Source organism: Haliotis rufescens, unplaced genomic scaffold (assembly GCF_023055435.1).
Source record: "Haliotis rufescens isolate VD_foot unplaced genomic scaffold, xgHalRufe1.0.p SCAF_49, whole genome shotgun sequence".
Taxonomy (NCBI): Eukaryota; Metazoa; Mollusca; class Gastropoda; order Lepetellida; family Haliotidae; genus Haliotis; species Haliotis rufescens.
In genome coordinates, this window is record NW_025964212.1 from 3,221,614 (window position 1) to 3,234,948 (window position 13,335).

Sequence of the window (13,335 nt, forward strand, 5' to 3'; positions counted from 1 at the left end):
AATTAAGGGTGCATATAACGCACGAGTGCGTATCATACGCGCATAAATAAGTCTTGTGTACATTGATCAATCGGAAGGGGTGCTAATTGGGATTGTTCACTAGCCAATATATTAGCAAATATCGCTGCTGGCGCTTATTATGTCGAATACGGTAGTTTAAAAAAATTTACACGATTACAGAACACAAATTGTCAGATCACAAGATGTACCCCTCCTTTTCAAAACCCTGTGTCAGGGCTTGCAAGTGATATCTCTTTGGTCACATATATTGCTCGAAAGAAGTTAAGTAACACCTGATCATGGCACGACAGATTAACTATAGTCATGTGAAAAAATCAGGTGTTCTTAAACTTCTTGAAAAGACAGGTTTCCTACTTCTGGTCTTTTGCTATCAACTTTAGTCACAGGACATAATGAGTCTTCTGTCTAATCCAAACTATAATTTGCATCCCAAAGGAGTGTGGTTTACACAGGTTCTACTGTAGTGTATCAATAGATAGTTCTTACTTCCTGTATTGAACTATTGAGGGACAGGTATGTATGATATTTGTAATCAAGGTACCGTGTTTGGTGATGGGTTTGTGAGACATAATCTAACACCTGTATTTGTTGGAATATTTGTGTATGTTAGACCTGCAATGACAGTGCTGACTGTCAGATCCTGTAATCAAGCAGTTTAGTTTAGTACTTTTCTGATCAGGTCATCATGTATACCCCTATATATATATCACTTTCTGACTTGTTCTTTGGAATGGTGGACATCAAGCATGGAATTTTAAATTTCAAATTTTATGGGGATCGATATTTTTCAAATATTCAAAATATTTAACTTTGATTTCTGACTTGCTTGTGTTAAATTGATACTTTTATATGTCTTGCTGTACTAGACGACTACTGCATGAAGTATAAAAGTATAGTCCTGCATGAACAAAAACACTAAACCTCGGACTGGATAGAACACGCCTTCCAGCACAAAGAAAAGTAAACACAATACACAAAAGTAGGGGTGGGGGAGTAGACCCAGGTTCGATTCCCCGCATGGGTACAATGTATGAAGCCTATTTCTGGTGTTCCCAGCTGCCATACTGCAGAAATAGGGCTAAAAATGGCGTAAAACCATACCCACAAAACTCATTCACAAAAGTAAGAAGTAATATTTTGTGCGTATTCTACATTACTGACATTCATTGTGCGAAATAGCTGCCACTCCGTTAGTCCATGGCCAGTAATAATTTATATTTTAGCCTGAACAGTGATTATTGGTAATCTTTGATTATCCTATCCAGTCTGGCTTGACAAGTTTCCCAGCTATTAACACTGCGTAAGTTTTAAAATACAATGGTATGTCTTCCTGTTGTGACCTTGAAGTTGTTGTTGGCTTTTGGCTTCAGATCGTCACTGCCGGGAAGTTCTCGTCTCCACATACACTCCTCATGCCATGCGGGGGCACGGGTGGCCCAGTCGTCTAAGGCGCCGCGATTCGCTGTGCAGAGTTGCGTCCCTTGGACACGCCAGAAACCTATGATTGTGGGTTCGAATCCCGGTTCGCCCCGATTATGTTTCTAGGTTTGTCAGCACCATACCCGTGCTCGTGGGTTTCACCGAAGTGGTAAACGTCTGAGACCTGCATCACTTCGGGCTTTCCTCCCACATTAAGCTGACACGCCGTGATATAACTGGAAAACTGTTAAAAGCGGCGTTAAACCCAACTCACTCACTCACTCACTCATGCCATGCATGGAGTTTTTGTTGTGTATTATTTTCTTATTTTCATCTTGTTTCCCTAATCATTTGCTGATGCTGTTATTTTGTTTGTTTGGTACATGTATTATACAGTTTTTGTTATCCTTGAATATTTTGTTAGATTTTGCTCATTACTGGATCACTTCTCCATGAATGATGTTGGATTATTGTAGGTGTTCAGACAGAGTGAATGTTGTATGTTTAATGTGCTAAGGATGACAGCATCATTGTTCCAAGGTGATTGAATTCCCAGAGAGATGCAAACATATCATTATAGAGCTGATAGAGGCTTTGTATAATGTACCTGGAGCATTGTCAGGGGTCCTGTGTGTCTGTCTCAGTATCGTGTACCTGGAATCTCTGTTCCATGCATCTAGAATCTTTTATCATGGAGCCTTCATGTCATGAACCCCTGGAGCCTTATTGGAGATCCTCTGTGTCTGCTTCCGCATCGTGTACCTGGAGCCTCTGTACCTGGAGCCTCTGTACCATGCATCAGGAATCTTTTATCATAGAGCCTTCATATCATGTACCCCTGGAGCCTTATTGGAGCCTATGTATCTCCGTATCTCTGTATCTCCATACCATTAACCTGGAGCCTCTGTATCATTTATCTGGAGCCTCCATATAATGTACCTGGAGTCTCTGTACCATAAAACCTCCAGTTAATGCACCTGGAAGATGATTCCAACCTGCGCACTTTCATGTAAGTGTTTGGAGAAAAGCTGTCTTATGTTTCAACAGGCTTAAGTTTGCTCAAGTAGTCATCTGCACTTACAGGTACCGGTAGTCGATTTCACAGTGTGAACATTCTCCGAACGATAGAAGAAAAATAGAAACACTGACCTGAAAATCAGTTTGTATGGAATTTGTTTATGTTTGATATGTGAGTGAGTACTATCTAGTGGCCATTCAGTATTTTTTGTTATGGGATAAGTGATGTTTGAATAGCAAGCAGAAGTTATTATGTTTACAGTGAATCTTGTAGCATTTGACTGGCAAGGAGTTGTCATATGTTGCACATGGGTACAAAAGTTCAATATGAATTCCATTTTGCCTTTTGTGAATAGTATATCGTCTAGCAGAATCATTTTGAAATTGTGCCATAACTGTTTATTATATATGCTGCTTGTCATAACACTACTAGATTACCTCTTCAGTCCCATCTGTCTCCACTTTTTGTTGAAAATAATTGTGCCAAAAGAGTTAAAAATTAATTCATGAATGTTAAAGTTGTTGTCTCTAAACATGTATATAGACAAGTGAAATCTCCACTGGTTAGAAAGCTTGGCTGTTAACTGTCGGCAGCTATTTAAGGCAGTCAACATTTGACTGGAATAAACTGGTTATAACAAGATAATTGTTGTGTTTCTCTTTCCTCTCTGTGCTGGACATACAGGGAACCACCGATCAAATAAGGTGTACCGGTACATCGAAGCTGGAAAGTTCTAAAGGCATCCTCCAATAATACATGTTTGTCACAGAGGTGAGGTGAGGTGAAATGGGGTTTAACGTCGTGTTTAAGATAATTGCACTTATTTAGCTACATACATCCCTCTCTCCTCTTGCCCCTCCCTCATTCCAGACTCATTCCGATTTTATAGCACTTGCCAACTGTGCCACAGTTTAACATGATTATCCCACACTGTTTACTGACTCGGAGCCGACCAGTCTTGTTTTAGCCCCTTAATGCTGAGCGCCAGGCAGGGTAACAACAAGAACCATCTTTTAACGTCTTTAGGCAGGACGCGGACAGGGATTGAACCCCAGCTCTCCAGGCGCTCTACCACTTGACCACAGAGCCGGTCGTTTGTCACAGAAGCTGGCGGTTCACATTACATCCTGCTGAACAACTGCGGAATAACTTACAGGACTGTAGGAATTAATAACCACATAAAAACCTCATCATTTATTGGTCAAGACTTGTCAAGTTTTACTGGCATACACAGATTGTAGAATGATTCCTGACAGAAGTTCTCCAGTGACACCCATTTGACCCAGCACTTCTCCTGCAGTTGATGTCGTGTGATGCCAGCTCCATAGAAGTGGGGATCCTGTAACAGACAATAGGTAGAACTAGACACCACCTCCATAGCCGTAAGGATCCTGTAACAGACAATATGTAGAACTAGACACCAGCGCCATAGCAGTGAGTATCCTGTAACAGACAATAGGTAGAACTAGACACCACCTCCATAGCAGTGAGGATCCTGTAACAGACAATATGTAGAACTAGACACCAGCTCCATAGCAGTGGGGATACTGTAACAGACAATATGTAGAACTAGACACCACCTCCATAGCAGTGAGGATCCTGTAACAGACAATAGGTAGAACTAGACACCACCTCCATAGCAGTGAGGATCCTGTAACAGACAATATGTAGAACTAGACACCAGCGCCATAGCAGTGAGGATCCTGTAACAGACAATAGGTAGAACTAGACACCACCGCCATAGCAGAGAGGATCCTGTAACAAAGACACCAGCTCCATAGCAGTGAGGATCCTGTAACAGACAATATGTAGAACTAGACACCACCGCCATAGCCGTAAGGATCCTGTTACAGACAATATGTAGAACTAGACACCACCGCCATAGCCGTAAGGATCCTGTTACAGACAATATGTAGAACTAGACACCACCGCCATAGCCGTAAGGATCCTGTTACAGACAATATGTAGAACTAGACACCAGCTCCATAGCAGTGAGGATCCTGTAACAGACAATAGGTAGAACTAGACACCAGCGCCATAGCAGTGAGGATCCTGTAACAGACAATATGCAGAACTAGACACCAGCGCCATAGCAGTGAGGATCCTGTAACAGACAATAGGTAGAACTAGACACCACCGCCATAGCAGAGAGGATCCTGTAACAGACAATATGTAGAACTAGACACCAGCACCATAGCAGAGAGGATCCTGTAACAAAGACACCAGCACCATAGCAGTGGGGATCCCGCAAAAGTATTCGGATTACATGAAAAATCGGAAACAAATTCCAGATCATATTTCTAAGTTTGTTAGAACCACGCCAGCGCACGTGGATTTTACCAACCGGCGAAGACCAGCATCACTTTAAGTTTACCTCCCACATCAAGCTGGCACACTGTGATATAACTGAAATAATGTTCAAATGGGCAGTAAACCAAACTCACTTACACACTCGAACCCACAGTCCTAGGTTTCTGGCACGCCTAATTCCGGCACCTTAGACGACTGGACCACCCGTTCTTCCCGTCAGAATAAAATTATTGCAAACGATAACGGAAACTCTTGTTATATGTATTTTGATGTTTTAAAGATATTGAAGATGTGTATGTACTTACCACTACAAGCAAACTGGGTGGATCTCTACATGCTCCCACAATGCCCTTGGAGGAAGCATCCGTGTCGCCACCTGTACGCAAGAGAAACTGTGTTCTTCAAGAAAGAAGCTCATGATAACAGGCGGTAAACTTAATGAAGGATTTCTCGATGTGATTTGGTAGATTTGATAAATAAAAAGCTGGTTTTGCCTCTAACCAACTAATGACCTTCGTTAAGTTAACACTTCGAGTGCATATAACTAGACCCCTGAAGATCTTGGTTGAGAATAGGTCGTTGTAAGAGGCGACTTACGGGATCGGGTGGTCAGACTTGCTGACTTGGTTGATGCATGTCTTCGTGTACCAATTGCGTAGATAGATGCTCATGATGTAAATCATGGTATTGTCTGGTCCAGACTCGATTATTTACAAACCGTTGTCATATAGCTGGAATATTGCTGAGTGCAGCGTTAAACACCAAACAAACAAAGCATATAATTAATACTCTGGAGCACAATTATCACGTTTATATATAAGAGACAAATCCATTAATGAAAACTCTGGTCCTTGTGTAAGGAAACAGGCCAGGTATAGGTGTCCTTACCCATCATGACTGGAGCCCCGACATCACGGAAGTGCGAGTAGATCTGGTCCATGAAGTCGCGCAGCTTGGCCCCACGGGCCACGTGGACAACGCGACATGGGACCTGGCGATAATAATCAGGTCAATCATCAGGCCATAGTGCATTACATAACACATCAGATAATAATCAGATTATACATCTGATAACACATCGGGCAATACATCTGATAACAAAGCAGATAATACATCAGTACTAATCGGATAATGCATCTGATGGCGTATCTGGTATTACATCAGATACATATCATAATACATCATGTATTTATTTGATAATACATATGATGATATATCTGATACTAATCAGGTAATCGTAGAGTTACGACTGCCCTAACCCCCATTACATTTAAAACAAACTTACGGGAAAAAATGATGGTTGAAATGTTTGATAGGCATTACTTAGAGTGAGTGGGGGCGGTCGGGTAGCCTAGTGGTTAAAGCGTTCGCTCGTCACGCCGAAGACCCGGGTTCGATTCCCGACATGGGTACAATGTGTGAAAAGCGGCGTAAAACCATACTCACTCACTCACTCACTTAGACGTTAGAGTGAGTGAGTGAGTATGGTTTTACGCCGGTTTTAGCAATATTCCAGCAATATCACGGCGAGGGACACCAGAAATGGGCTTCATACATTGTACATTACTTAGAAGTTGACGGATGACAAAGTAGACACAATTTATGGATAACAACTTCTTTAATACTGTATATAGTGTTTCGGTATAGATCCTTATGTTAACAACGGTAAAAGGATCTATACCGAAACGTCGCCCTTACAGTATTAAAGAAGTTGTTATCCATAAATTGTGTCTACTTTGCAAAATAATGCTTGTTATAACGACATACTTTAACACCTCTTTACAAAATGAATGTATATTTTTCTGGTTATATTTAAATGTCCCGATGTTTACAGGCGGGTGTGTCTGGTTCATTCAAATATGCAGGGTCTCGTTCCAAAACGCGACCTCAGCTCGACGACTATCGCTAATCTATGTTCAAGTATTGACGTTACGACAGTCGTTGCGCTCCGAGCGCTTTGTGGAACGGGGCTCAGCCATTTACCTTGATTTACTTGTTTCGTGTTGGTCATCCGAAAGGATATGCCAAAATTAACTACTAGTTTAAAAAATAAAGACAATTTTTTTGTTGAAGGCTTAACTGACAAGTTCAAAACAACACAGAGCGTGCAACAAACCGCATCAACAAATCAGATCTAAATCAGATTAACGTGTTGTCACGACCCATATTCAATAATTAGGCTATCGTATATCTTTATCCTGAAAGTGTCTAAACGTCACTCGGGGCACAGTACACACACGTCGTCTCCAAGTCAATGTGGACAACACGCTGTGTCGTTACTGCCGTCGCTGAAACAACGCTAACTTCTGTCACAACATCGGAAACTGTGACAACACTGACATAATTATACATCGTCAGCCACTATGACAACACCCAAGCACATCACTGCCAGTAAACACACCGAGATGATGGGTGTGGTACAGTCATGTGATAAAGAAAGTTTTGTTTTAATGTTAGAACTGTCTCAAACATTCTTCTGACAGTGATCAGAAAGTGAGGTCTCACATCGCCTTTCGCAAACTTCCAGCAATATCATGGCGGGAGAAACCAGAAAAGACTTTACACATTCGACCCATTTTAGGATTCGAACCCGGTTCTTCGGCGAGAATAGCCCACACTTAAACTACTAAGCTACCCCATCGCCCCAATTCGCTTTATAAGATGTGTTTCATATCGCGTGTTCCCAGCGGGCACAGTAAAATCTTGTAACAAATCGAGTCTTGACCTGAGTTTGTGGGTGAGTTCCGTTGAACGCCCCTTTGAACAGTATTCCAGTTATATCGCGGCGTGTCAGCTTAATGTGGGAGGAAAGCGATGCAGGTCTCAGACGTTTTCCCCTTTAGTGAAACGGGTATTGTGCTCATAATCTCAGTAACATAACCTGAGAGAAACGGGATTCGAACCCACAATCATAGATCTCTGGCATGCCCAAGGGACGCAACTCTGCAAGCGAATTGCGGCCCCATAGACGACTGGGTCACCCGTACTTCCGTCTGGACCTGGGGAAAAAACAGTGATTCGTAGCATGAGCAGCGACCAGTGTCGTTTGGGTATGATGTTACACAATCAGACCTCGCTCTACCCATCCAGTCCCCATTTGCGACGAAATGCATGGTATGCTGGGAGTCTATATTGCCCCGTGTCAACACTATACGAGTAAATTATTGTCATGCACGGACGCTCGGACGCATTGGCGCTAGTTCACAAAAAGAATTTAAAACTTTAATAATTTGCCTCCGAGGGCCTCGGAGGTTTTTTATCATTATTCATCATTTTTATCAGCTGGTGTAGATATATTTGATATCCAAAGACACTCGGGTGAGATTCTATGTATACCAATCCACGACTTTATTTTCAAGAACAAACGATATGGAATGCTAGGAGGAATATTGTCGATTTGTTGTCGCCATTACAAAAAAATAATCATAATTAACCAAAGAGTGACAAGCGACAACGCGACATTTTGACCATTTCAGTGTCGCGCTTTGAATGTGTTTTACTTTTACCGACAATGCGACAAGGTAAAGTTAAAATATGTCGTTTGTCGACCATTTGAAACGTATAAAAAGGCTTTTAAGTGCGCGACAATATAAATGAAACCAACACTTAACAACAAGTTTAATTGAGTTGTATTGTTTGTTTGTTGCCCCTTTTAAATAATGACCAGACCAGACATTCGATTGATCTCCTTCTAAACCAATGTCTCGACGACTCCTTTGAATTCCTCGGGCCATTATACACAAACTTAATCAATCTTGTCCTGGACACATGCCATCGTCTTGGGTCACAGGAATAATAAAACCAATATATAAGAAGACACGTGATGCTCTGGACCCTAACTGCAGTAATGAGCTATTTGAAAAGTATTTACCAGTGTTGTAACATAAGGTTTACATTTTTTGTGGAAGTAAATCAAATAATGTCAGATACTTAATCCGTATTCCAGAAAGATAACCCCAATGTTGGGAACCTATTTGTGTTAATGCAAAGTTTGAAATCCTCGAAGAAAAAATTGTTCTGTGCTGTTATTGATTTCTCGAAAGCCTTCGATAGCTTTTGGTGTATTGGAGTTAGTCCAAAATTACTAAAATGTGGAATCAAGGGTAGATTTATCTCTCATTAAAACATGTATAATAGTATGCCATGTATATCTATGATGATTCAATGTCAGATTACTTCCCAAGTCATATTGGCGTGCGTCGAGGAGAGAATCTTTCTCCTTCGCTATTTTCCTTGTTGAGCTAAAACTTCTACACCATGGATGGGAAGGTTTCGATATGAATTCTTTATTGTCATTTCTTACGATTCCTAGTGTGATTGTATGCAGTGATATTTGGCGAGGATCATGGATCATTACAAACATCATTGAACATTTACCATAGCTACTGCATTAAACAGAGACGACAAGTAAATATTTAAATAAAATATAATTGTAGTTTTTGGTGGCTGTCTTTCAAACAAGATTAAGAAACCTTTCAGTTTGTAGAGACTATTTTAGACTGTTATACTAATCTTGGTATCAAAATACAAAGAAATAGAACATTTACTTTTGCGAAGAAACAACTGACACACACTGCATATGAGGCCCGTGTTTTGTCTCCGCAAAAGAACTCAAATCATACTTGCCTTTAGACTGTCTTTTGAAATCGTTTGATGTTATGATAGTTCCAAGTTTGTCATATGGCGGAGAAGTCTGGGGCTATGAAATCCTCGACCTCCATTTAACATTCCTTAAAATTGGGGACTAAGAACTCATATTTCGGGGAACTTGTAAGAGAACCTTTAACTACTGAGGCATCCAAACGAAATGTTTCATTCTGGCATAAAACAACAGATGCAAGTGAAGCTAAACGCTCTGTAATTATCCTTAAAAATATCAAATACTGGAATAGTTGGCTCTATAAAGTCGAAATCATACCCCATTCATGTGGATTAAATATTTTCATAAACCAAATACTTTCCAACTCTTTGGATTATAACACAAGTAGAAATCATCTGAAGAGGTCAGTTTTATCAATCTTAGAGAAAATCAGTATTAGCAAGTTCTAAAGGCAATTATGATCAGTTATTTAAAGATTACCAAAAACAGTATCTTTTCCAATTATACACTTCTGAACATCTAACCACCATCTACCCCGAGGGGATACAACATGATTTATCATCCAAAACTGGCTCCCACAGGAGATATCACTTGGATGAGATCAAGCGATATCTAAACTGTAGATATCGCTGCAATGAAATTACATCACAACGCTTTGCAGACCATTGTGACATCACTGGTTACCATGACGTCACAATCAAATGACATCACTAATGGCTCTGCTACTGAAGCTGTTAGCAGTACTTTTTACACTGAAGACACTGCTAATTATTGTCTACAAATTGAAAAAGTTGGAAGAATGATGTTGGATGATAAATAAAATCTCACCCTCGTGTCTTTTGACATCAAATATATCAACACTCGTTGATAAAAGTGGCAAAAATCCTCGGCAAGCCTCGATATCAAAAGACACGAGGGTGAGATTCTCTATATCTCTCTGATTCTCCTGCAGCAGCTGGTGAATTACATTATACCTTTAAATTCATAATTCATAAACAATGTGATTCATAAACACACTCTGCTTTATGCATAGGTTTTTATGGAAAGGACTTTATTTATTCGAAAAGGAGAGAAAACAGGAAATTAATTAAATGTATTATGTATGGCCTTATTTATATGAATGTAAAAAATATGAGTGAAAGTAAACATTTATCACAATATACCATGATTGTTTATGTACGTGTTAAGATCATTCGAGAATTCTGTGATTATGTTGTACATCGAAACCATTCTTGTCATATGATCTAACTTATGTTGATATGTACATTGAGTTATTTTATTTTATTTTTTAAACAATATTTATTTCCACTTGGTACAGTGAAAGGGGATTGATAAACAGGCAGAGCCTATCTAAATATCTCTCCCCAACACAATTCAAACAAGCAGCAGTAGTATGATTATACAGTAGTATAGACTCCGGTTATATGTGGAAGATCAAAGGTAAACAGTGGTTAGCGATATATATATAAGAGTGCATGCTTAGACAAATCTTTTGCTCATAGAGAAGAAATGATGTACAGAGTCAACGATATTCAGCAGTATTTCTTTGCTAGGCTGATGTTACCAAACAGGACGGTTCGAAGGTCATATCCATTAACATAATAGTAGCTTTCAGATCTAATCTTAGTATAATTTGGGCAAGTATATAGGTAATGTAAAGCGCTTTCATTGAAAAAAAACACATTAACATTCAGGATTAATAAATCTTTCAAATTTGTGTCCGTTTAGATCACTACACCCCCGTCTTAACTCACATTGAGTTATGGTCTCTTCTATCACCGAGGGTGGTTTGGAGAAATAAAGATTGATTGACATCATGAACTACGCTCCACGCTCTTGTGGTACGATGACACCCGACCAACCAAGTCACCCTGTCTGACCACCGATCCATTCAGGGTGTCTTACGACAAGAAAAGGTTCTAAGGAGCCAATTCTTACCGGGGATATCTGTATTGTCTCATTTACCCGACAAGAAATAATGCACAAGCACTATTCTTTCAATCATGGACATCTTATATTTTTCCATTCCGTCCACAATGTGTCTGGGGGATTGAATCACTGACGGCCGAAACTAGACAGACAAATTGCACTTTGAAGTTAGGTGGAAGACAGGAAAATATTGACATGTTCTTACAAATAGTTAGTCTAACGTAGATTTCTGTCAGACATTGATGCTAACGAACAAAAATAAATCTCAACCAGATCAACAAACACATTGGTGTCAATTGTTATTGTGAATTTACTTATAGCAAACACTTTAATCCCGGAGCGTGCCAGAACTGGGGCTAACAGCAGTTAAGTTACAACGCAGATACAACAGCAGTGGCGATAATCCGTCGTGAATCAGTCCTCTCTGTAATCCCTGGCCATGGGTCTCTGTCAATCTGTACAACAAGCTGACTAATGACACACCAACAACATTGACTACAACAACAACAACATTGGCTGTAACAACACAGATACATCACCAGCGTGTTTACAACAAACATTGGTGGCCGCTAATTAACGAGATAAGTAATGAGATGGCTGAACCTAATGAAGCAGAACAAAACACCAATTAGACAGCTAAGAAAATTAACTAAATTTAATTTTAATGTTATTTCCAAGTGACATTGATTGCGATGGTCCATGGGTATAAAACTGAACAGTGAGGGGGTCATGTCACCACATAGCCACTGTTGGGTTCTCACAGGTGTAACACAGGTAAACTACAGGGGTAAATCACAGGTGAAATGTCCTGTTGTCCAGTTATAAGAATATCAGGTAAGAGGTAACAGTTTTTTTAATGCCCGTCTTGGAGATACTTGGTAAGTGTTGATTTACAGTGAGAAAAATGACATACGTAATGTTATGCAATACCAGTATACGTTTATTGTCCCACTATATTTCCATATCAAACTATAAGTATTACTATTGCACTGAGTCAAATGGGGGAAATAATTAAAATATTGATTTTTCATGACGTCAACAATATTTTATTTGTGCATAGTTACAGTGAAAGACAGGATGACACACATCAGTCATTTAGGAATAATCACTTATACTATTAACTGATACAATTGCATGTATATCACAAACATGATTATTCTACCATAAATGTATTTATTTATTAATGGTATATAAATCTAAATTCTAAATATGAGTGAGTGAATATGGTTTTACGCCGCTTTTAGCAATATTCCAGCAATATCACGGCGGGGGACACCAGAAAAATTCTAAATATGATTTTTTTTCGTAGTGATATGTTTTTCATCGTAAAATATGCTGTGTTTTGATCGTAAAAATACTTCTCTTTTTTTTTCCAAGTTAAATATACTGATTTTTTAATTTTTTTTATAGAGTAAAAATACTGCGTTATTTTCCCTCCACAAATTAGCTTGATGTCGCCCAAACCTACTTAACTTATCTAAATTGTATTTTCTTAATCACCCCACAGTTTTCATTGTCTGGGCAATGTTTTTCTATGTTCTGCTGTGGCACTAACAAGCTTACAGACAACTCTCTAATTAACGAGCTGTCCGGAACAAGACACTGATTGACAAGCTAGCTTTGATAAGACAATTTATCTGGTTAATTACACAATTATTCCAACTATCTACCGTTGTGACCGTGTAACTGCTTTAAAAACAGTAACATTAAATACCTGCTCCACACCCTGCTATTCTCACTGCACTAACGAACAACTGCAGCAGGAGAAGGAGGTCTAGAAACACCCCATCTGATCTTTATATCCAAATAACTATTGAATTAGGTTTTATTCCCTATCTCAGGGGTTAACGTGTTTATAGAGGTCGGCTGTGTCCTTTATTTAATATAAGTGTCAGGAGGAGTAGCGTCTATGAGAAGCTTCTCATGTCCCCAACGGTGTGAAGAGGGGACATATATATGTATGGCATATCCAAGACTTCGTGGACAGAGTATCACCTCCGTCTTCAACAGAAAACATATGTAAGCGTAGCGACCCACC

At 39.6% G+C, this 13,335-nt stretch overlaps 1 protein-coding gene across 1 annotated transcript; it reads right to left on the reverse strand.

The window, feature by feature from the left end:
* Positions 1-3,639: 3,639 nt before the first annotated feature.
* On the reverse strand, positions 3,640-5,798 carry LOC124122855 (ufm1-specific protease 1-like). Its single transcript, XM_046486028.2, has 3 exons — positions 5,657-5,798; positions 5,074-5,144; positions 3,640-3,797 (listed from the first exon to the last, which is right to left on the reverse strand). Exons 1-3 carry the CDS (start codon positions 5,706-5,708, stop codon positions 3,660-3,662), a joined length of 261 nt encoding a protein of 86 aa, XP_046341984.2. The 5' UTR covers positions 5,709-5,798; the 3' UTR covers positions 3,640-3,659.
* Positions 5,799-13,335: the final 7,537 nt, after the last annotated feature.

Excerpts from the sequence above, each read along its gene's own strand:
- LOC124122855 (XM_046486028.2), bottom strand. The coding sequence starts at position 5,708 with ATGGACCAGATCTACTCGCACTTCCGTGATGTCGGGGCTCCAGTCATG. Across the intron at positions 5,145-5,656 it reads CGGGGCTCCAGTCATGATGG|GTGGCGACACGGATGCTTCC; the intron begins GTAAGGACACCT and ends TCTTGCGTACAG. Across the intron at positions 3,798-5,073 it reads CACCCAGTTTGCTTGTAGTG|GATCCCCACTTCTATGGAGC; the intron begins GTAAGTACATAC and ends TGTCTGTTACAG.